Source organism: Harpia harpyja, chromosome 14 (assembly GCF_026419915.1).
Source record: "Harpia harpyja isolate bHarHar1 chromosome 14, bHarHar1 primary haplotype, whole genome shotgun sequence".
NCBI classification, from domain to species: domain Eukaryota; kingdom Metazoa; phylum Chordata; class Aves; order Accipitriformes; family Accipitridae; genus Harpia; species Harpia harpyja.
The window spans coordinates 30752789-30778958 of NC_068953.1; the positions used below are offsets into that span (position 1 = coordinate 30752789).

At 42.6% G+C, this 26170-nt stretch overlaps 1 protein-coding gene across 1 annotated transcript in view; it reads right to left on the reverse strand.

Moving 5' to 3' along the window:
• Positions 1-26170, reverse strand: part of RFX7 (regulatory factor X7) — a 50749-nt gene that overhangs the window by 16569 nt on the left and 8010 nt on the right. The window contains exons 2-4 of the mRNA XM_052807585.1: positions 10641-10674; positions 2324-2406; positions 1374-1496 (exon numbers count right to left, since the gene is read on the reverse strand). Coding sequence (XP_052663545.1) covers positions 1374-1496; positions 2324-2406; positions 10641-10674 — 240 coding nt within the window. The remainder of the gene's footprint in view (positions 1-1373; positions 1497-2323; positions 2407-10640; positions 10675-26170) is intronic.

Sequence of the window (26170 nt, forward strand, 5' to 3'; positions counted from 1 at the left end):
AGATTCCAAACATTTGATATTTTCCTGAATATTTGCTTACCACCCTTATTTTGTTAGGGGAAAAAAAAAAATACAATACACAAATACTTGATGCAGCTACATACAAAAGCCATCCAAATTTCACACTCCACAATCTGTGGATGATGATTTTTCCGGGCATCTGCAGCTTGGCACAGCATGGAAGCCAAGCAGATTTGTTGCTGAAGCAGGCCATAAATTATTTAATAAGAAATATATTTAAGAATAACGCTTCCATCTCTCTCCCGCACAGCAGCTGCCGCTGTTGCTGTGCCTGCGCAAGCGGCTGCTGCTTGGGGATTGGCCACCCCAGCACGTCTGTGCCATTGGCTGTATTTCCAGGCTGCGTCACCACTCCAGTCGATGGCAAGACTTCAGAAATAGGTGTGTGCATGTTTATCAACCCCAGGCAAGCAAATGCCATCATATTTCAGCTCAGTCAGAGTAAAAAACTTGACCAGAGAGAGTTAATTAAAAGGAGGTATTTGCAGAAGGCAACCCTGCCATAACAATTACTAAGGGCTGAATCTTGTAGGCACTTAGGAGAAGGGATTCAGCTCGCTGCAAATTACTGTAATCGTTCAGATTATGGAAATACTCATACTAGATCATAAATCTGTTATTCATCTTCAAGCAACTGGGCTGAGGATGATTATTTTTTTTCCTCCCTGTAGGGAATGTTCTGTAAATGAATTCAGATCCAACTTCCATCAGACAGCTCCCTCTCCCTTGCTACTAATCACTTTCTCTTTACACGGTAGCTTTGAGACTTGACAACACAGACTCACAGTGGCCTTGGTTACTCGTTTCATACATATTCAGATATATCGTGCCTCTGTAGAAATCAGGTTTGCTGCAGGAAGGTCCAATATTTATGCAGCATTATCCTGGAAAGAAAGGTGTGGTGGGCTAGATCATATGTGCAACATAGCTGCATTTCCAGGAGGAAAAATTCAACCCCTCATCCTTGTTAAGGCAGTCATATACGTATGTATATACAAGTAGAACAAAATGTACTGTAAGATAGTAACTGGTGCTTTTTACCTGTGCTGCTCTATCCACAAAACAGAAACAATATTCATACAGTTATTTACTTGTTAAGAAATACTTGTACCTTTCCTTCAGCATATATAATGCACAATTTAAACATCACAGTCTTATCTTCAGTGGCAGAAATAATGAATACAGTTTGCCTCACTGTAGCTAGTACATTCTCAGGTACATTAGTACATAAGGCCTTGTTCTCCTATATGCACTTGTACACGTGTATCAGTGGAGTACCTGTACAGCCAGTGTCACAGAACTATCTATGCTTGCTACAGCCATATGTATGGATCCAGTTTGGGAGCACTCACTTGTATTCATCGTAAACCTCCTGCTTGGGAAGGGAAGTCTCAGGGTGCTCTTCCAAGGTGTTCCGTATCCACGAGAAGGCGTGCATCTGCTGGGCACGGCTGGACGACATGGCGATCTGATCGCTAGTGAAAGAAGAAGCAGTGCCAATGAAGACTTCGCTCCATAGCTCCTACTCAGTTACAAGACTTAATAATTTTCTGCCTACACAGGTGGAGAGACACCAGAGACAACGAGGGCCAGTACCTCACACAGTTAGGCATTCCTTGAGGTGTGGGCAGCAGTTATCACCCTCTTTCATCCACAATTTAACAAAGAGACTCCACACGCCAGTTCTTGACTGATAAACAGCCGTGACTAGACAGTGATGCGTGAGAGTTCATCTACTTCCCCTCTTAAATCTATTGTTCCTTGCTGACTACCTCTAAGCTTTTGCCCACTCAGTTTACCAGCTGCCCTTTGGAAACTCCCAACTTTCCCAGCAGATGCTCAGAGTGCTTCCTGCAGGCACCTGCCTGCCTATAACCATCCTACTGGGAACATATACTAATTTTGTGATGTTGTGATCTGCAGGTTGGTTTTGTAGACCCTCCTTTAGTCAAACAAATGTCACCAGAAATACCATTAGTTTCTTCTTTCCCCCACCATCACATTTGTGTTGCTCTATTATCACTTCCTACATAAAAAGCAAAGGAACGATTACACTTAGGCTGCAAAACACTTCCTCTGTTGATTCTTGCATTTTAGGAGGTTTATATTTACAAGCTATTCATGCACTAAAGATTCCAAAGTTAAAAAACCCCCAAATCTTCAGAAGAGTCCTTCATGTTTAATAAAGGCTGCTTCTGCTACCAAACATGTCATGTGAATGGTTCCTCAGCAGGTAAGTGCCACAGGAAGTAAAGTATGTTTTCAGTATTAGCTGCTCACATTTACACACTCACACACATACCTTTTGTCTCCATTGTTGGGACCCGAAGGCAGCTGAAGGTAGAGGTAGAGTTTCTCTAGGTCTGTAAACTTCTCAACTTCTTGCTAGATAACAAAGGTGTTTTGGTTAAAACAAAAAAAAAAAAAAAGAAAAGGGGGTGAGGGGAGGCAGGGGGAGAAAAAGCAAACAATGAAGAGTTGAGCTTTACAGCTGAAAACTGTCATCTGACAGTGCATTCCTAAATAATATAATTTTAAACAAGAAAATATTTACTTATGTGAAAGAATGTGACTGTGAACACTCTGGGACTAGAATATGATTTTCTGGTTTGTTTTTGGGTTTTTTTTTTTTTTCCCCACAGAATCACACACCAGAAAGCACTTGTCACCATTACAAAATTCACAGGCAACAAAAGCAAAATCTGTAAAAATGTCAATAACAGATCACTTCTGTAACCAGACATGTAACATGAAAACCTGTCTTCTCAGAGCACACATGAAGCACCTCTGAGAACGCAGCATCAAAAAGCAGCTATGCTGTAACAACGTGGGATGTCAGACCTGATCCTGTGATCCACTATATATTAATAGTTACGCGTCACAGAGTTCAATGAAGACTATGAAAATCTATCTATATACATATGTATTTTTTTTTCCTTTGGAAGTCAGAGTTATGGAACAGGTACTGAAGACAAGCCATTCAGTTAGCATGAATCTCAGTGATGCCAGACTCTCCCTCCAGAGGATTCCAGATGGGGATCAGACACAAGGGGGAGTTTTATCTGGTGCATGCGAACAGCAATTGCTACATACAAACTAGCTTTTGGTCATCTGAAACCAGCTAGGTGCACTTCGAAATACTAGGAAAATCAGTTGTGGCAATGTGCTCAGGTCTGCTCAGCAGCAGTGTGAGTAAAGCCATACATCCAGGACCAAATGGGTTCTCCTTCGGGAAGACACTGCAGAAGCAATGCATGAGGTGGTGCACCATCAGTACAGAGTCAAAGACTCACGTGATCCCTTTTTAAGTCAGAATACAGCTTCTGGGTTACAGTTAATTCTCTTTTCCTTTACTCGTGTCTTACTGCCAATGTAAGCTTTTCCAAAAGCAAGGGAAAAGAAGAGAGCGGGATCAACAGCTAGTGATACCTGGCTGTTGACTTCAGCAATGAGCGGAATAGAGAGTGGGGAAACTAAAAACCTAAACTTCACTTCAAACCGGGACTCCCTACCTGCCCCAGTCCTGTCCAGATACACTTTGCTTCAGCTGGCCCAAAATTAACAGCAGTACTAGAGAGGGGTGAGCTCCCACTTCCCCTCCGCCGGCTTTGCACCCAACGCACAGGTCCCCTCCCTGACCCCGGACTCTGGGCAAGGACCGGCAGGACACGCCGTCCAGGGAAGGGTGCTGGCAGAGCACGGGGACTTGCTAATCCCTGCCGTCTAAACCCACCACAAAACTGCTCCACAGAACTGGGCCACCAGCAATGCAACATGTTCTCAGAGCCAAGAGAAACACTTCCAGCAGCAGCCAGGTAGCAGACACTGGATTTGTTGCTTTTATAAGCTGCAGCAAACCACAACATTTGGGTTTTTTTTTCCCCTCTGACAAACTCCTAAAATTTGCTGACACTGATTTCTGCACGGCTCTACAGCAGCTTACGCAGCAGTGGTGCTCAGACCACCAAATACCCAGAGAGGTATTTCTTAACGGGTGCACTTTGTCAAATTCTCTGTTATTCCTTTCCTGCATAAATCACAGCATTTAGACTGGTGGGTTTTCCTTTAACAAACCCATTACTGAAAAGATCAGCGTTCTGCAAAGAAAGAATTTACAGAAAATTAATAATTTATTTATGAAAATATAGACATTTAACAACTGCAAAAAAATTTGCACTTCTTTATTAGACCTCCTCTTCTTTGAGGAACTTAGCTGCTTTTTGTTTTAAACAGCAAATGTCAAAGCAGCACACCAAAGGATGCAGTTCGGGTGAGATTACCTTGCATGGTAAGTGCTAATCCATGCAGCAAAAGCATTCCAAGCAAAAGAAAAAACCTTTGATGACTCTGACACTGAGGTGGAAGACAACCTCTCACTTCCAAATCTAATGTGCCAGAGTGCAACATAAAGGGCAAGGTTTTAGAAGAAATATTAAACCTTTCATCAAAAAATACTGAAGTAGTCTCAGTGGCCACTGCAGTTGAAGCAACTTCTGTTGTGTCCTAGCAGAAGGAAGGGGCTGCATGGAAGGGCCCTGTCTGAGCCATGGAGGCTCTGCTACACAGGCCCCATCCGTCAAACACCCTAATTAAAAAGAAAAACAACAAAAAAACCCCAACAATGTATGTGTAGAGAAAGAAATTTGCCTGGGATTATGTTAGCAGAGCCTTTTCCAAAGGATGCAAGCAAGCCAGTGACTCTCTCATCAGCAAAACTGCATCCCTAGAGCTGAGGCAGCTGAGGATTATGGCTTTCTCACACCCTCAGCAGAAGCAGTTGGACAGTGATGTTATCTCGGTGTTTTCACTCAAAACCCACTGCTCTCCATGCCTGGCCACAGGCAGCACTTTTCTGCACAACCCCTCCAGCTTCCAGTGATGGCTGCAGGGAAGCCCCGGTGAGGCAGGACCCCCTCAAAACAGTAGAGTTAACACACAGCCAGGAGTCACAGGCAGTTCACAGAGGTAATCCAACCTGAGTGATAATTAGATAAACCTAAGCTTATTAAATGAAACTGAATCTATTTAGAGAAAAATAACCCTTCACTTAAAACTGAAGAAGTGGCAGCGAAGAAATGGAGTGTGACAGTCGGTGCAAGCAGATTCAGGAAACATGATGTTTTGCTTAATTTAAAAATTTGTTAAACGTTTCTAAAACTCTCAAAACCTGGTTTACAACCTCGGTAAGTACAACCTCCTCTTCAACCTCAGCTGACATCCACCAGTTCTCAGTGCTAAAGGTCTGATGAATTCAGTAATAACTCTGTTACTGCAACTGTTCAAAGTATCAAAACTTTCAAATTTCTTAATGCAATCAGAAAATAATTTGGGAAAGTGGAGGAACATTTCAGCAGGCCTACTGACTACTGACCAAGAGATTCCTTCATCCTGAGTTTTTTCTTTGTGCTAAGTTGGATGTGTATGGAAATTAATAAGAAGAAACAAAACCACAAAATATACTGTAAGTTTTCTCCACCACCATGCCCCAAATCGGTCAATAGAGTGGAAAAGAATCAGAGCATCAAAAGGAAGACTGCGACGCTGGCATCATCTTGGACAATTTCCCCTTTGCGCAGCCTGTTAAAGCTTATGCTACAGTAGTTTTAAAACCCATACAGAATGTAAAATGTCTGGGGAATCCTTTTCTGCTACTTAAAAGGATCTAAGTAACAATTTTGCTTGAAGTTTCCTGACCTTGATTGACTGGTTCTATCAAACCAGATGAAGACTGTCTAATTCTCCAAAGGCTATTTATAAACAGTATTTCTTGAAGCTGCACTAGAAAAATGCATAAGCGTGCTAAACTGCTTGCAGGACTGAGGTGTAAAGCTGTCACAAAGCACCACCTCTGTTACTCTTGCTCTTCACACGTTGTATTTATTTCCTGTAATTGGAACCACATTAAATAAAGGAAGATTCAGTGAAGATGGGGAGCAAGCAGCATTCATACTTCTTTTCACAACTTGGCTTCAATTTAGCCAAAAATATATAAAGTACTCAAAATATCTGAGTGATCTTATATTCCGAGACAGAAAAACTGAGGACAAAGAATTAGAAACCACAAGTCACAGCTAAGCAAAGACTTTCAGTAACATATAAAGGAGCAAAGATCTTTGATACTTTTGCTTTGACAGTTACCAAATATATAGTTCTCTAAAGAAATGTACAAAATATGTAGCAAACAAATTAAACCAGAGATCCATTTATATTTACGTTATCAGTGACCACATAGGTCTGCTCCAAATGAATCTGTCCTTTTGCTGCCTAAGAAAGACACAGAACGAGGATCTCTTAGGAACAGATGCAACTTTCTTTTTCATTCTAACAGGCATTTTGATTGAGCAAATAAACAGCTGTGAAATAAACCATGATGGCCAAAATGTTGTGGGCTGTTTTTTGGTTTTGTTTTTTTTTTTAAATAAAAATAGCAGGTTTTGACATCTGGTTCCATTCCGAGACACACTAACTAGACACTGAAACTTTTCGCAGCACAGAGACAAAGATCAGTTCAACACAGAATGTGGTTAAGGACTTAATCTGTGTTGTAGGAAACATGAGTTTATTCATGTTCTTGCTTGAATCAGAAAACCTAGAGATTTGAACGTGAGACTCCAGAATCACAGAATCTCATTTAAGGTTTCCTGACTTTGGTTCTTTCTATCTGGTTTTCTCTGGCTGCTGATCTACTGTCAGGTCACAAATGTTAGTGAAGTTTCAGCCTAAAGTTGTCAAAAGGGTTTACCATGGGAAAACTCCAGGGAATGTGCTTTTTCTGGATTGTTTTAAAGAAGAAAATATTTTGTCAGACCAAACTTTAAATATGATAGAAGAATAATATACTACAGAATGATTAGAGGACTTACAACTTCTGTAATGAACACAGTGAAAAATGGCATTCAAATTTGAACTATTTCATATTTCCACAATGAAGGCAGAATTACAGGTTATTTCTGTCCTCGAGTTCTGGTGAAGAGGAGCTGAAGGCCAGGGGCAGTGCTGCAAGCTTCTTGCAAGACTACTATTTTAGAGAGCATGGACTGATCTTAGTATTTCTTTCCACTTTTTGACTATTTATAGATAACTATACTCTAATCGAAGTAAAAAAGGCTATGCCAATGGCAACATAACTTGCAGCCACTGGCAGACTGGTTCTAAAACTTGTCATAGTTCAGTAGAACAAACATCTACTATTTAACAACCAGACTAAGAATAGCAAAGTAGTCAAGCAATTGTCTCCCACTTTGTGAACAGAGAAACAAGAAGCAAAGGTTAAATAATTTGCTCAAGGTCAGATAGTTTGTTGGAAATATGATCAAGACAGAAAATAGCCAATACTTGAAACAGAACCTACTATTCTAAAAAGCTGCTAATAAATACTTTTGATATGCTTTATCTGAACAGACGCAGAAGCATATTTCAGGTGCTAAATATTCCAAACAAGCCCTAAAAACACATGGCAGCTTTGTACTGACAGTGTCCAAGCACAGCTGCCAAAGCTTCACAGAGCTTCTGCCTGTCTCCTGTAGGGCAAAAAAGACAAGTGACAAGCTACCACCTTCTCCACAGCAGGACCAAGGCACACTGCTTCAACAGATCTTACACACTGCTGCTGCCCACACTGTAACTGCTCCAGCCATCAGCAGCTTTGGTTTTCATGGCCATTGATGCAGCACACTCTCACCAGCACTGACCTCCTTTTCAGAGGACTAAGGAAAGAAACCTTAACCTTCTTGCTGAGCAATTACATGGAGCATACCATTTTAAAAATCAGGTTCAAGAGTTCACTTAGTATGTGGCAACAAATATAACAAGTGAAGTCATAAGAGAATCTACTGCTAGACGTGTTTACTACAGTTAAAAAGATGTTATAATGAATTTTTAATGGCTGTTTACACCACAATTCCTGCTAATTATCTTTTTTGGATTGCACAGCATACAATGATTTTCTTATGATCTTCCAGAAACTGACAGTATGTCATAATGTAAGTGTGCAGTATAACAAGTAAAAGCCAGATAACTTTGGTCTCTTGTACGAGTAATTGCAGTCCCAGTGCCCTTATACTAGATGTTTTCTGTAGTCCTCTGCTGCTAGCTACCTGCCCAACAAAGGCTATTGCCACCACCTCTGTTTCTTCTTCCCATTTCTCTCTTCCTTGCCGTCCTGTGTTGAACTAGGCAGTGTATGTGCTAAAGAGCTTTGTGTGCAGTTCTGTGCCCTGGGGCTGTAACTGGTGTTACCAAACACAAATGGCAACAAGTGTAGCCTGATTTTTCTCTACTGGTGTTTTTTCTTTGAAGATTGCCATCAAACTGATCAAGTTTAAATGCTTTAAGGTATCATCAACACGTCCCAGTATAACTGAAAGCTAGTCCCAAATCTCCTCCTCAGAGTAAGCAGGGAGACAAGGGACAGACATTGTGCCTTTATGCTTCATGAGACTGATTCAAAGGCCCTGAAAAGAACGTGCACTTAAAGGAAATGTTCTGACCTGCCCATATGCTTGGAGTCAGACTTTCTGCAGGCAGCTGGCACCCCAATTACAGGACCGCTCTGACAAACCCATACATATTCCACCGAAGAGGCAACCTGCTCATCTACCTTCTGCAGGAAAAAACTGGACAGGGCTGCAAGGAAAGCTCCAAACAAGTTACATAGAGCTATACAGTCATGGCCTTTTAGTTTAACATACTTCGAGATTCTGTCTTGCAGCTCACAGCTTTCCAAAAGCAGGTAAAAATGCAGACGCCATTTTGCCAGAATTCAGCTTAATCTTTATTTCCTGAAACTATTCTGATCTCGGATTTTTCTTTTTTAAACTACCTGAACAGCATTAGATCTACCTTTGCTAACCTAGAGTGGCTTTTCCACTGTTGACAGGACTCCTCTGAACTCATCAGCAGGACAGAGGAGGCGGCATCTGGAACAGAAGATTAGACCATCAGGACACTGCTGCTCTGTTCCAAGTCAAGCTACGGAGACTGCTCTGCGTCCAAGAGCACTATTAAGAAAAATAACTTGTTCATCCAACGGATGAGACCTACTCAAATGAATGGGCTCATACGACCTGATAATCCCTACCTCAGTACCCTAGGTGCGCAAGTCTGCAGAATTTAATGCAAGAATAGTCCTAGTGTAATTCCATTTTCTTAAAATGGATTTTCAAGAAGCAGATGACCAGTTAACCTCCTACTTACTTACTCCCTCTCTGATGCTACTTTAGGAAAATCTACCCCACTTGCCCATTTTTCACCACAGAAAAAACTGGTGTTAAAAGAGTTTTACAAGTGCAATTTTGCAATTTGCCCTTTTACCACTGAAGACTCACAGGCAAAAAAAATTAAGATCTTAAGACACCTGCTTTGTGTCCACAAATGTCAATGAGGGATGAAGTGGACAAAAATGACATTTTTGCATAGATATTTTAGTTGGATGCATCCAAGAATTTTTAAGCATAGGCAAAATTGGGTCCAAAGTTTGTTTGCAATACAACAATACAGCTTACTTTAAACCTCTTACCACAATAAATTAAGACAACATTTTAAGGAAAGAGAATTCAGTGCCATATGAATTAGCCTTTGATAATGTGACTTTAAGGAGTATTCTTACTTAGCTCAGCCATACAACTGAACAGATTCTATTTGATAGTATCCAGATGGTTGTCTATGTCATCTTTTTATCTTACCCGCTGGTTCCTTCTGGATGAAATGCCGAAGGTAGCAAGTCAGAATAAGCAGTCCCTTCCGGTCTTAAGATTTATGAACTCAGACTCTGATTTAAAGAAAGTCACAACCTGCTCACTATTAAGAACAAACAAATAAAACCTCTTTCTGAGTTAGTGCTAGATATTTGCTTCCCAGAAATAATCTCTGATCACTGCCTAGAACCTGTTATTTTAATGCACAAAGGAAGATGATGTTTATGCGTTTCAAGAGCTTTCCTTCTTCAAAAAATGATATATCTCTCTGTCCTAAGTAGTACAGCAGTGCTAACAGGACCTGTACTGTTGCACATTTCTAGAAAGGTACCTGAGATGGTGTGTAACTTTTGAGGTTAGCAAGATTTAAAAAAACAAACCAAAAATCTGATAATTATGACACCTGCAAGATTTTCACAGGCCAGGACATTAGTCCTGGTTTTGTGCAAACATGCAGTTCAATCTAGTTCCTTCCTTAAAATGTAGTATCAGCCATGAATTGATTTTTTTTCAAGGAAAAAACAACAAAAGCAATAATCATTGTCATTAAAGGCCTAAAGAGCAATGGAACTTGAAGGCACAATTAACTTCTTGCATACTCTGATCTGTGTAACACATAATCTTGCATTTAATAAGATCATGCTTACAAAAGCAGTAAGTCACCTTTCTGTGCTGTATCTATACTGACAGTTCTACAAGTGGCAATTACAGTCACTTGCTGCTGGCAACGAGAGGTCAATAATTCCATGGAAAACAAACATCATGTGTTTTTTTGGCAACGGGAACTGATTTTGATCATGTTTAGTGGTAGTACCTTTAAACACTGCTAAGGAAAGGCTTCATAACAGCTGTCAGTCTGCAGAGCCATCTAATTTGGTCTTGCAGTTTATTAAATATTAAAAATCATTCTGGAGTTGTACTTACCAAAATGCAGTCCACTTTAGATTGTACAGTTTTGCTAGATGTAAGGGAAGAAAGAAAGAATAGAAATCTTGAATTAATCTAAACAGCAATGACAAAAACATTACATATTAGAATTTCTATCACTGTACTACAGGCTTAACCGCCTGCTGTGAAATATCCTGCTAGTCTATGGAAGAATTCTTATCCAGCTGTTTTTTTGTAGGAAGTCATCCCAAACTTAACTGTTTGTTAGACTTCTTGCTGTTTTGCTCTTATATATAAGAACTATATTTGTTTTTAATGAAGTATCATTGCAACTGGGAGCTATTATCCCGAGTTGCAAAGCAGCCAGGATGGATGTCACTAAAAGCTCTTCCACAATTCAGATGCCTTTTACTTGTTCATCTGTAAACACAATTAACACCCCCCTCTCCCCACACTTTGGTAAATCCCACCACTTCAAGGCATTTATTTCTAGCTTTCCAAAGAGCTGCTACAAAGCAGACAACTGGTATCCCACTGGCAACTTAGGAGTTTTCCACGTTAGTCTCACTACCTCCCAGTTGGCTTATTAAGACAACATTGGGTGGGGACTGAATTAAAGTATGCCATCAATGACCTCAGTACATGTGCCAAGGAGTGCAAACAGTATGGAACTTATTATACTGCGTATAAACACACCCACAAGCAGTTTTTGTGTTTCTTAAGGGTGCTGTATTTCACATGCTTGGTCTGACTGCATTAGTTGAAGGCACTTTATCATTACTCGAAGAGGAGCAGGAGCTTTAACACGCAAAAAACGAGTCTTTACTGCTGGCCACCTACTGAACAAGAACTAAACAAGCATTTTTGGAGTTCAGGGAATGATTCTTCTCCTAGTAGAATGAAACACAATGCAGTCGCCTGTTAACGCAACAGAACATCTCATTTCAAGTTATTTTACTTCTGTACAGGTGCTACCACATACAAAGAAAGGCCGAGTAAGGCATCTGATGGATATACTAAAATCATAAGTAAGAAACAAGCAAAACAAACAGCTCCAGTGTATGGGGTGATAGGAAACAAAGCTACTGAACCAGCATCAACTGTTGTATCAGATGCTCAAAGAGGCAGGAGCTTGGTTGTCCTGCTTGTTACAACACCTCACTTTGAAACCAGAAGGTCTAAAAATCTGTTCTGCAGGTCCTGCTAACACTGATGCCCCTTCCCATACAGGAACTGCATATTCTGTAGTGACATAATGTAATAAAAAATTTCAACAGGTAAGAACATACGACAAGTCCACTGAAGTAGATACATCAGCAGACATCTACTTCAGCTGACTGTGTAGGAGAAGACAATCAGATGGGTGGCCACCCAGGAACACCAAGGAGGGAGTAAAGCAGAGCTGTTGGGGATTTGTGAGAACAGGGAATGCTAAGGATGGTAAAAATCAGAGCTTTTCCTTGCCTTAGGGAAGACACTCACAACTACCGTAGCAACTGAAGAAGTTAACCCAAATGTCATCTCGCTCTTCAAAAACCGTCTTACTAGAAAAGTCAAAGGACACCAAGCATGGAAAACTGCTGCTGCTGCTAAGAGTTATCACTGTGTCTGACCCAAAGCTTACCAAGGCATGCTGACCAAAGTCATGCTGAAACAGACGGCTGCTCCAGCAGCACTTCTTTCACCCTGAACTCCACCTTGCCCCACTGCCTCCTGCCCCTAGCTCGGACTCACAATCCCTGTGCTGCTACAGATCCACAGCCTCTCCTACAGAGCGCACTCATGGCAGCAGGCAACAGAGCTCAGGCATGTATGACCATTTTTGTACCTAAACCTTTTCTATGGCTTCACATGCTAGCTTAATCACGTTAAGAAAAGCAGCATGGAGGATAAGGGGTTGCAGGGTACAGGCAGATCAAACTTAGTCCAAATACAGCCTCTACTCTACAGAACATGCTTCAGCCAGCACGGTTTCCAGGTTCTGCCAAGCTGCGCATAAGCACGCCCATTTGCATTAATATTTTCTTCTTGCAAAGAGAAAGAGGCAAGTTGCCAGGAGGCAGCTGGGCAGGAGATCCCTAGAGCTGTCCTTTTATCTCCAAATATCAGTCTGAGTCAGTAAATGTAAACTAAAATTTAGTTCAGGCTCTTCCAGTTGTGACCTCTACTCCTACAGCACCGATCAACAGTGTCGAAAAGCTGCAGCAGAAGAGCAATAATAAGGCCAGCAAATACAGTTTCTCTGTTTCCTTTTCGTCAACTGGTGGCACAAAAAGGATAGTCAAGTTCATGTCCTCCAATCTGCAAGCAGATGTTGTGACATTTTAAAAGGCAAAGGTCCTATGGCTTCAGCAGGGATTAAGCGTGATGTCTATTTTAACAGCAATTTTTTTCATCTCCTGCTCCATCTCCCTACTACACTGGGAGGACATCATTAAAATTTGTTAGTGGTAAACTGAGGCTTCTTTCATCCTAACCAGAGCACAAGTTAACCAGGTTAACGTGGCCTGATTCTATAAAGCCTGCGCCTAACGACATAAATGCTCCTTATTTACCCACCAGTGGAGCTGATCCATGTCAAAGTCAAGCAACAGCAACCCTGAGGACCCAGCCCTTCGACTGGGAAGGTGCTGGGACAGTGACCTTTTCATGGTCCTGAGCACTGCACAGAAAAGCTCCCTCTGGTGACACCACAGGATGCATCTCCATCAAATCAGGAGATAACAGGACAAGTGACAAAGGTTGCAAAGGAACAGCCATCCCAGTTACAATGTTATTTGCCACTTTTGTTTAGTTCACCCCACTTCTTCCTTCACTGACAGGACAGATGTGTTTTGAAAGCTGAAATTTCATTTACAAATAAATAAGTCTGCTTTCTGTCTCTTTCAAATGCATCCCTTACCTAATTACTACTGCAATTACAGTAACTGCAACCAGCAATCCCAGGAGCAAGGCTGAATCAGGCCCTACACAGAGCTGTTTCTAACATTTGAAGGCTGCTACCCACACGCTTTGCTACACATCTAGGAACAGCTGCAAGAGAGCGGCAGGGGTGATCGATGTTCTCACTAATGAAAATAACCATCTGAATCTATTAGGGACCTGAGCCCATTGGAAAACTGAACTTAGAAACCGTACCGTAAGCCAACAGCCAGCATTGCTCCTCCTGGAGAGCTGCTCCTGGGGGCTTGCTGTGACTCACCCCCACCCAGAAGCACAGCTGACGCTACTCTCTCTTTCGCAGCTCTTCATCCAACAGTCTCCCTGAAGTTAAACTAGTTCACTTACTTGATCTAGAACTTAATTCAGGCCACTTCAAGCAGTTTCATCCAGGACAAGAAGGTGCCTTTTTTGATTCTGGGGGTATCTGTCTCTTATGAGTGATAACAAAGGTGGCTGTCTTTATAGCTGCCTTGGATTTACCAGCTTGCACCAGATACTGACACATCACAAGAACGTGGGAACACAAAACTATGTATCAAAACTTTGCCAAAAAAACAAATTAAAAAAAAAAAATCCATGACACTATCACAACCAACGATGAAACTTTTGTTCAGTGGATACCACCGTGCAGACTGTTTGAAAGTTAAGGCACACTGAGCAACTCAAGAGGGACGTAGTCCTGCTCTACTGTCAACAGCAATGCTCCTCAAAAATGTCAACTCTGTCCCGACCACCACCAGTCTGGATCAACCTGCTCCCCTCTGAAGAAGTACCATCAGTCACTCAAAAACAAGAGCCCAGCTTCTACTAAGTAGTAAAACAGCAGAGAAAAGGGGGTTTCTTAGCCTGTGGTTTACAGAAGCATAGCATGGTGGCTCCCTACAAAAGCCGCTGTTTCACGGAGACCCCCAGTCCTACGTCCTTCCAAGGAACATGCATTGGCTGCTTTGAGTCTGCAGCAGAAAGCCTTACTGGAAAGCCTCCAGCCCATCTTAACAGCCTCAGCTTTTGACTTAACCTTTAGGCCCAAGACCTTTGAGAGAATCTTGAAGGCAACTTTCAAAGGCTGCAGTAATTTAAACTCCTAAATGCTGAAGCCACGTTGACAAACTCCTCAAAGTATCTTGGGGAGGACGAGGAGGGGGGAAATCAGACAAAAGCATTTCCTCAAACTGCTCTTCTATCTTATGCCAAAGTATGCATGTCTGCTTTCCCTGACCTATTTATGTATTTCTACTCAAAACAGCCCCATTTTAACAGCCCCAACTCAGCATGGGCAGAATGAGTGTGTTCTCTCCCCAGGTGTGCAGCTGGGTTTACTTTGCACTGAGGAAGAGATGGAGGGGAAAAAGCTGGGGGAGAAAGCAAGGAGATGTAATTTTTTTCAAAGCAGCATAAAACCAAATGCTGCCAACCTTCCTCTGATTAAGCAATACTTTACTTTCAGGAATAGGTAGCTGAAATACGCTGAGCAATATGGGACTATTGTATTACAAAAAGTGGCAAAATTCAGTTGCTCTGAGCACACCAAGTATTTCCTTAATGCTGCAAATAGTAGAAGCCATATAACCATAAGGGATACAAGAAGCTTTATGCCTGTGAGACCAGAAAAAGGAAGGTGGTTGAGAGGGGTAAAAGAAAGCCCTCAAACTTATTAGCTACTGCCTAGTTAACTCTAAGCCTTCCCAAAGCCTGCACAGCCACTGAAACTAACCCTTATCAGCTTTCCAACTGCCGATCATTCGCTCCCTATGAAAGCTAGCAGCATAACAAATACCGGGTGAGCACGCACACACGCACAGCGAACACGCTGTATGAACATGCACCCGCTGCAGCATAACTCCTGTCCTGGGACACACTGCGCAGAGGAGGACGCTGGCGAAGGGGCTCCTGGTTGTGTCCCCGGCAGGAGTGGGACAGCAGCACCTCCAGGACACTGCGGTTCTGCTCAGGCAGGGGACCTCCCAGTCCCAAAATTCACACAGGACACAGCTCTCATCATTCAGGCACTAGCAGTGGACTCAACCGCCAAAGATGGAGGAGGAAGATGTCAACAACAGCAACGAGTCCCGTTCAGCAAAATTCAGGGGACAAGTGGAGGCACAATTTATCATTCAAAACATCGTAATGGTTTGACTAGGTGGTCAAACCCAGGAAGCCCAGAGTGATTTCTGCATTTTAAGTTTCATACCACCAGCGAAGTTGCCACAGATACTCTGTATCCCCTTCAGCCCAAGACTGCAAATATCTGCATAAACTGCAACACCCTGCTGAAAACAGCCTCTGTAGCTGTGTTTTGCCTGCTTGGTACATTCTGGACAGCCTAGGGAAAACATTATTTCTGCCAAACCCTAATGCAATTTATGAAATTTCCATCACTGCTAATAGCTGTGCCATACATCACAAAGATAGGATACAACTCGTGACCCAACACCAAGAGTTCCCCACTGCAGGGCTCCCAGTTTCCAGTACTCACACATTACATTATCACCCAATATACAGAACACAGTAAGAAAAGTTGCAACTAGAAAGGAAAACCCCAGTGCATAGTTACTTATCATCACCACTGTTAACTAGTTATCATCTCAGATGGTAAACCACCTACCCTCTCAGACAATTAACAAAGAGAGAGGGGAGATTTATAAAGTTCTAAAATAAGCTTTCTTCAGAGAAGAGGAAAAAACAAACCACACCAAAAAACCCGTAATTTTTTTCTCGAGAGTTCAGCACAAGACCAGCAACAACTCAGCACAGCTCCGGCGGAGCAACGGGAGCAGGGGCTGTTCAGGGCCACAGGAAACCCTCCCAACTGCTCACTCATAGCCCATGCGTATGACCCTAACGCTGTATGGCAACACGCTGCTGCCCCAGTATTTTCACTCAGGTATCTGAAAACAAGCCTTCTGTATGAGAAGGATACCCAAGACAGCGGTTAGAGCTGTCTGCCAAGGAAGAATTATTTTGGCCACATTGCCTTTTAAAAATTACTCAGGTCTGAAAAGCCTCTATCTCCCACTGCATCAGTCCCCCCATACAATCTCCGGAGGTTGTTTGTCAAGCTATTTAACAACAGGGTTTACGGGTAGTCTTGAAAGGCTCCGTCTATGGGGAGCAATATCACATGAGCACTATTTGCCAGGCCTGCATCTCCCAGGCACAGGAGGTATCTGGGTATTGACAGCACCCAGCTTTTTCCTGTGCAGAGTCCTGCTGCCTCTTTGCCTCCTGCAAAAACCCAGTTAGCTCCCAAGGAAAGCAAGTTAGACTCCACTACTAAATACAAACAGTGACAGTTTGGGCAAAGTCATCTTTCTGAAAGCCAAGTTAAAATAGAAGAGGGTCATCATAAAACTGACCACACATCCTTTTGGAAAGATTTTGATTATCTCTTCCACAACTCTGATGACATCAGGTGACATTTAAAAAAAAACAAAAAAACCCAAAAAAACTATTTACTCTGCACGCTGTGAGGAACCACTCAATAAAAGGATTACCAACCCTATTACAATAAGTGGTACTATCAGAAAGGTACTATTATCACACCCTCACAACAAGCACTGTGTCCCAGCAGTGCCTGCAGAATTCAGCCCTTAATTCTTAAACTCACTGAATTAATGTTTCTCTTTCTTGGACTAACAGCTCTAAATTTATCTTTATATAACCTTCCATTCAAAAGCACAAAGAAATGTTAAGCTGGAGCCAAGGATCATCTAAGTAGAAAATTACAAAACAGCCGCCGATGTGTGCTGCTACTCAATTAACATCTTAACATATGCCATGTTACACTGTCTGGCTTGGCTCACGTTGATAAAGAAGTAAAATGGCTGTAAAAGCATTTCAATTAAATATTTAGAAAGCAGAGCTGCAAAAGGTTGAAACATGTTCTTATTAGTGAAATGACAACTACATATACTGCTCAGCTAATAGAATAAGAGCTTTTGCTAGCACAGGTTACTGAGAAAGGAAAGCACGCCCAAGCTGGGCATGTCCGCAAGTCAACCCTGGCATCCCCAGAGCTCCGGACTCCCCTCCCATCCGCACCTCTCACCCTCTGGCACGCAGGAGCCAAAAATCAAGTGGCTTCGGATGCCACCTAGGGGCTCTCTCCCTGCCTGCACTTCTCTCTCCCCTGGGGATAATTCCATGTCACGCCTAAGAGAAAAGGCATTTGAACCTAACACAAACACAAGCAAAGAGAAGCAAAACACTCAATACAAGACAAACTAAATCTTCCAGTATTCAAACGCAAATATATTCTTACCCCAGATAAAAGCTACAGGGGCCACAACTGCATCTTGGAAGCACATGAAGTATTGTTATTTCCCTAAAGCATAAAAATAGCCACAGAGTTGTGTCCACTGGAAATGTACAAAAGTGTCCAACTCTCAGGCCTCAAAAAGTAAACACAGCAATTATTCACCCATTTGTAAATACTGGCTTTTTCAGCTTGAAGGCAGACTCCTCCTGAATCCAAGTCAAACCACTCTTCTCAGCAAAATAAGGAAGCAACAAGCACAGCAAGCCGATGAAACAGCGCAACAAGGGCGAGCTGCAACCATTTCATCTTCCCTGTAACCTAATCTACCTCCTTCCACTTGCCAAAGAGAATAAGCCAGACCGGTTTTCCATCAGACACAAGAAGGAACAATGCTGCATCACAGTGCTGAAAAAAGTAGGAGTTCAGCATGCCACAACATTTTAAATTAGCGCAGGTTAAAATTGGTCAAATGCTTGACTTCAACACTTGTTACTAAAATAAATGCAATTAAAATATTTTGTATAGGATAAAAATTTAATCCCTTCACCATTTCTGACACTGATGATTCTATGAGTATTAAATAATGCCAACTATACAAACAGCTGAACAAAGGAAGAAGATAAGGCTGCTAATGAAACACCCAAGTCTCAAATGTAGCCCATTGTAATGAACTGCCAAGAAATAATTAGCCAGCAGACATCAGAATACCTACATCTGAATTTTAGGTCTATAAGTATCTCTTTTAGCTCTCTGAAGAAATCTAGCTGTATTCAACGCTAAAGGCTTGTGCCACAATTCTTAAAATAACTGGGAAGAACTTGCAACAACCACACACTGCCAGGTGCTCTATTCCAGCAACAAGACAGTCATTTAAGTTCCTGGGGGTTTTTTACATTTATTTAAATACAGTATTTTGCCACAAGTTACTTTAATGAACTTGTAGAAGAGACAAAGAAAATCCTTTTACACAGCTCTCACCCTGGTTCTTTCAGCACTGCTCTGAATTAAAATCAGTGCGTATTGTTATATTCAGGCAGGACTCTCTATTCCAAGGATGCAATGCCCTCCGTACATTATGTGGGAAGATAACACGACTTCAGAGGAGCTGCATCCTATATTTATTACTAACAATCTACATGGGGCACTGCAGGGCGTTGTTCTAAGATCAGTCTGCAAGGATCAACTGCCTAGAAAGGCTAAATACAAAAAGCACCAGGTGATCTCAAAGCGACATGAAGAAAGACTGCTCGAGTAGTAACCTAATCTAAAGTATGTCCCACTAAAAGCAGAAAAAATGGATACAGTTGCCAGATAGGCAGGTTTGTGGCTAAATGGCAAATCATCCATTGCAATGGCTCATGTATTTCACAATGAAAACTTCTGTTTTTAAAACTAATTATGAAAAAACAAATCAATCTTTGGTTGCTTCTGAATTCAGTCTACAGATAGCTAAAAGATCTGCTGTGGTCTTTTCAGCTATGGTCAGCAGAAGCCTAATCACAACATTATTACTTAAGGCTAGTATTTGTAAGGGGTCTGAACTGGAGATCCTATAAAGCATGATGAGATTTTTCTCAAGCCTTTGTCCCACACAGCTCTAAGAAAAGATGCCTAGTGAAACTAAAGGGGTGACACTCCTCAGCAGCACTTTAAGAAAAAAAAAAAAAAAAGGGGGGGGGGGGGAGCACACCTACAAAACACACATGCACAAAAACATTTCACTTCCATGCCTGCAGAGCCAACAAGATAGCAGGAGGAAGGCAGCACCTTGCTGTGTATCACAGCCTGCCACAGGGCACAGACCTGGTCCTCCGCTGCCTTTCCCTTGAGAAATGGTGGCTACAGGCGGCTGATGGCAAAGCAAAACAATACTCATACTCAAGAGAAAACAGCAATGGTTCTACACTCTGCTTATGTTTAATAGTCACCAATAAATGTACAAATCTGTATAGGGCTATGTTTATTGTACATAGTTACACAAAGCTCAGCTGAATCCAGTATAAAAGCTTCCAGTGTTAGCAGCTCTACAACAATGCTTCCTTACCATACCCATTTCCCAAGGCTGGCGTAGGTGCGCAGATGGCAGATTTAAGCCTGCTGATAAAAGGCACATTTCTTCTTTATTTTGCATTATTTCCTTTGATGTTTCCATAACCCACAGCTATCCTACTTACTTTTTGTTAACCCACAGGTTTGCTACTGGTTGTACCTCTTCACTACCCTATTCATTTAGTACCCAGGGAGGTATCATCTGGTCAGCAGTGCCATAACCCAGTCCTATCCAAGCTCTTTTGTGGCTTTACCCTGAGTGAGCGCCAGCCCGCAGAGCAGACCAGACCCTCCTGCACTGCCAAGCCCAGCGTTGAGCCCCACACACCACTCGAGTCCCACCAAGACAAGCCAGGACTCAGACACCCCACACAGCCATCTCCTCTCCAAAACCTGCAAGGTCAACAGCTGCAGGTGTCCCATTGTCAGCCCAGAAAGGAGCCCCAGCCTTCACGCTATGCTACCATCTCAATGCTACCTGGGGCCTGACACACGCTAGGAAGCAGAGAAGCATTTCAAGGGCTGCAGTGGGGCTGGTTAGCCCTTCACAGACTTCACTGCCCTTCACTGGGGAGGATCAGCTTAACCCACAGGGCCTCCCTGACACACGCTTTGTCCCTCCTCCATGCTGCAGACATCCACCTCTCCTTTGTCCCTCCTCCATGCTGCAGACATCCACCTCTCCCCTCCACATTGAACAGCTCACCCATATGCATCAGCCTGTCTTTCTGCAAACCAATCCAGCTTTTACCTAGCTCCCTCCTCCCGATGCTGTTTGCAATGTCCTATTACCTCCAGTTCTGCCCCGACCTCTGGATATCTGCATTCCTCCTCTTCCTCGCTCCCTTTCCTCTCATGGGTGTCCACCACACAGCTCCTCTGCACCCTTTTTTCCACTTGAGGAACCTGTACCCAAGTGCTGACCTTGGTAACTCCCAGGGAATGCAATCCTTGCAACCTCTTAGGTTTCCCTGTGCTGAGTAATGCCCCGAGTATCTACATGGACTCTCCAAGCATCTGCCTACTAAAAGGGTCGCTTCTTTCATGCTAGATGGGCATGGTTCCACTGCCACAGGAAAAGCAACTTCTCTCCCTGACCTGTGCCACACCGCTCACTGGCACATCCCATAACCCTACTCCCATCCTTAACTTTTTTGTAGAGGTGAAAATGTAAAAGCTGAACGTATGCAGGATGAACACGGCACTGCTGCCTGATGGTGACAGCCATACAACCTCCCATTTCAAAAAATTCCTCCTTCTTGTTCAGCTGCCACAGATTCTTTCAGGCCTCCATCCTTCAGCCTTGCACCTGCACCCTGGGGCATTCCTCACCTCTATTTACTGGCTTCGACCCACTCCAGACAAAGAAACTGTCTGGTCTCTGCAAATAAAAAGCTGCAAGTAGCCAGAAGTCTCTTGCCTACCTCAAAGGTCAGTTCACTGAATGCTAAAGCAGTATAATCCATCAGTTTTCCATCCTCTGTTTCTGGGGATAAAAAAAATTAATCCTAATTAATCTTTTTAAATGGTTTTAATCCCTAAACTAGGATCTTCAGAAAAGTTACAAACACATGCTACTCCAGTTCTCAAGGATTTAGTTTGGAAAGCTCAAGTTCCCCTAGCCTGCAACCCAGGTGAACTTTAGTTTACTTGCAGACTCAAGAGCTTGTCTAAACTCGTAAGCTACACTTGCTTAAAATTAAAGCTGCACAAAATTTAATTAAGTTAAAGCCGTCTATTTCAGTCTGCGCCTACAAAGCTGGGTTTGAACACAACTGCATTCACTCCTAGGTGGTAGCTTAACAGTGTCAAACGAGCATCTTGCATGAGCCTGCACTGCAGGACTGGTTGCTCTAACCCAAGATTATGTTTACGAGCTCTCAGGCTGAGGCATCCATCAGGCCTGTACAGCTTCACAGCAGCCAGAACAGACAACACCACTGCCAGCATTGCATGAACTACAACCGCAGGGCAGACAAGCAACATTCACTCACCTTCACTCTACCCACTGCCTCCTTCACTGCTAGGCCACCTCTGCAGCCGTGATGAATGAACAAGGAAGTCTATCAGATCATTTCTCTCCTCTAAAACCTAATTTATGAATGGAAATTATGAACAGCAGGCATCTGACCAGTACATAATACCCTACAACTTTAGGGTTCAGTACTCCGTCTCCTCTGAACAGAGGACGATGTATGCGGCCAGTTCATTGCAGGCAAACTGTGCTACACCTGGCTCTGCCACCCCATCCTTCTGCAGGCAGCTGGGGGGGGGTGGGACCCAAAAAACTGAGAACTTAGCCACTGTCTACTCAAGTAACATACCTGCTTTGCAGGCACAGCATTGTCCACAAGCACTTTCATATCTATTTTAAAAGTTTTCATATTGTCACGGTTTTCTTTTAAAAACATAGCAGAGGGCACGCGACCTGTCCTAGTACAAGGTACTGAAGCCACAGCCACGCAGTCACCGAGTTTAGCACGCTATTAAGACAATTTGCAGAACACCTGCATGGATTCATTATTCATAACATGTCCGTTTCAAACATCCTAGGAAACTGCAAAGTTACACCACAACTTACTTAGCAAAATGGTCAGAAACAGAAAAGGCTGCCCTTCATTAAATCTAGAACAGATTTCAGAAAAGCTGCGTTAAACTTCTGACTTGCCAAAAATCGTAGCACCAGAGAATTATATTTAAGAGAATTATATATTAAGAAAGCTGCTAAAGCAATATTCACTGAGATAACTGCACTGTTGAAATTCACCTGTAGGCTGCAGCACGTAACTGCCTAACATCTTTCAGCATCTAACAATTTACTGAACTATGCTTGTATAAAAGTCTCACACTAATGTTACCCCCAATTACTTGCCTGATGGGTCCTTCCAGAAGGAGATTGTGTCTAAGAGCACTACAGAATTGACCGGTCTAGATTTTCATTCCTGTGAACCACATCATGCATAAACATGCCAGTGGGAGAGCGGATGTCTGCATTAAGGGAATGAAAATGTCTTTTCCTGATTATTAACACAGTTTGATTTCAACTTTCAAGGTGAACTATATGCTGCTTTGCCACTCCCTTACTGAGCAGCTGAACTAATCAAGCCAACACTGCAGCTCACCTTTCTGAGTTTGACAAATTTAGTAAGAACCATGTCTTCCAGAAGAATACAATGTACTCAAGCTATCTCCTGATCCTACATTGGGCCTAATTTGCCACAAAGCTACTGGTATTTAAAGCATTCAGTGGTAACTAAGAACTTTACTGAAGAGACAAGAATCACTGTGAAGTGGCAAATAACAATTATTAGGTCCTGCACTGCAAACACCCATTATAAATCTTTTCACCCTGAACCTCTGGAGCTATTGGTTGACAACATCCCAGTACATACATATGTGTCTAAGTGTTCACAGAGAGAGGGCTTCCACACACTGAACCACTGTACACACAATCTAAATTTTGTTTTTCAATTAAGCTGCAATTTTCACTGACTTGAATGTACAAACCATGATGGTACACGAACCTCATGTTCTTAACACCTCCAAGAGAAGTAAGCTTCTAGCAAGAAAAAGATGCAGTCCACGGGGATATGTGCAATGAAAGCTAAATGGGGACTGCTTAAACTTACTGGTACTAAACAAAACAAAAATATTATCTTGTTTTTCATTTTTATTCTCAGCCTGAAAGATCAAGAGTATTACCACCTTTTTAGCCATTATTAACCAGGAAAACTGGCTATTCATAGTGTACATTCAGGCATATATATACAGGGTAATCAGACACCTAGCTTCTACTCAGAAGCAATCAATAAGAGATTGTTGTCTGAGTATCTTCACGGATCAGAGAATTATACAGGTAACCAAATCTTCAGGGACAGCATTTTAGCATTTTTTGCATGACAATTTACAACATGAATTTTCGACTGAAATTTCACTGTAAACTGCATTTAGATAAACTTTTGTCCAATGTAATTAAACACACACAAACCAGCATTTCGAAATTGCTGTAAAAAGAAAATGTCTTATGTGCTTATGTCTTCAGCACATTTGTTGATTACTTCAGATTTTTTTTATTTGACTCAGTAAGCTATCTCTAGTTGTTAAATACAACTGATGGTTTCTGTTCAAAATATCCCTTTCCGTATTTTTAAAACTAGATCTGTCAATCTCACTTCATTCACTTGTTGAATGGAAGAGGCAAATACACTTTTATCTCAGCTGCCAATTAATTTCTCAATTTTTTACGAGTTAATCATTGAACTATGCTACTGAAATCAAGCATAATAACGGTAATTCTGCAGAGCAGGCTCCTGGAGCCAAAAGCTGGCTTAGCTTTTCAGCAAACTGTGGTTCCAGGTGTGCAGCTTGAGATTACTGTCAGTGAGTAATTTGACCGTCTTTTAAATATCAACTAATTTATTTAGTTTACATGACCACTAATAGCAACTGTAGGCCCTAACACAGCTCATCATTTATAATCCTAACAAGCTTAATTAAAAAAAAAAAAAAAAATCAAACCGTAAAGAAAATAGGCAAACTTTTAACGTACCCTTAATGAAAGGAACACCATACTTTGGTGCTTGGATAAAAGGTTCCTGCGGCACAGTCTCTGACTCCTGTAAGATTATTTCGAAACGATTTTTGGCCTTCGCTTCAGACAGTCCCATCACAACAGAAAGAGCTGCAGCTTTCATGCAAGGGCTGAGCACCCGCCAGCCGGCCTCGCAAGCACCTCACCCACAGCTACCAACTTTCCTATAATCAGCACAAGGATCACGGAGCAATCATTTGTCTTTCGTTGAGAAACACCACGAGAAGCACAAAGCATCTGAATACAGTGTGGGAGATGGCAGTGGTAGGCGGACGACACTGCGTAGGTACCAACAAGCACAGCTCCCTTCGGCAGGGCACCTGTCCTGCAAGGGTGCTCCCTCCAGGGAGCAGCAGGGACATCGACAGGCATCATCTTCCAGAGGAATTACTGCCTGCACACCGCCAGCACAGACAACAAACCAGTCCTGCCAGAGGATGTCCAGCTCTGAAGCAGAAGCCTTGAGTCCCAATTTCAGATTGCCTCCGGACACAGCACTCACACAGCACCCAGAACCACCTTGCCCAGTTGTTCCCCCATCTTAATAAGCAGCCAAGCCTCTCGAGTACTTTTCTCCACTGAATTAGCAGTAAAACTAGCACGTGGTTCTGGAGGAAGGAGTAGTCACTATTTTTCAATGCAGATTAAAAAAGGACTTAAAATTCCATCCACAAAAAATATTAAATAAACATTAAAACTTTTCAATTTACAGGCCTTCAAACAGTTACTGCTTGTGATACTGAGCACCTTTTAAGTCTGTATTTTAGCATGGTAACGGTTCTGAAGAGGAAGGGAGAAATCACACAGGAGTATTTCACTGAAGTCACAAAGACTACTCCAAGTATTTTCAGGCGATTTCTAAACAAAGGCAAGAAGGCAGCAAGGAAAATGCAGCAGAACAAATTGCCCATCCTACTATCCAGCACACCTTGCTCACAAGCTAATTCTTGTTTGTCTGAGGGACGCTTGAGGCAGCCACTTCCAGGCAACCTTGTACCAAGAAAAAGTTCCAACGGTCTGTATTGCTGACAGCTTTAAAAATAATTTATTTCACTGCTTTATAGGCAACCAAAGTAATGAACTGTCCAGTGCAATCTAACTTCTTCACTGGCAGGAGTCCCAACAATCTTATAATGGCACTTAGGAATCTTTGACTAAGAAATACGGATTGCCTCCCTGCCTGTGAGACCATCCATCAAAAAGGACAGCCATGTATCATGGACCTTGACATTTAACCACAAATTTCCTCTCAGGGGGAGATATGAATGTGCCTCATTTAATAAATGAGCTCTTCCCAGGAACAAGATTTTCTTCCCAAACTTGAAGTACCTGACAATCAGTAAGCGATACCATCTCCAGGGAAAAGCCAAGCAGGACCCGCCGCTCTGGAGGAGCACAGGTATGCCCCAAGAAACCCACGTCCACAGACACATCCGCTACCTGCGCAACCGCCACACGCCGCACCATGCCGCGTGTTTATAGGTTACAGTTAGAGAAAGGTAACGGCTCACATAGCCCGAGCGATAGATAAAGACTAGACCACTCACTGGCTGCAGTACCGAGCAGGTCCAAAGAGAGCCTGGCGGGTCTGCCACCCACAGGAGGCCCCTCCGCCGGGACGCGCAGGGTGCAGGTCTCACCCACAGACACCATCCCCATCCCCAGTCCCGCCTGCAGCAACACCCAGCCTCCCCACCCTTTGACTGGTACGATGTCACTGCAGCA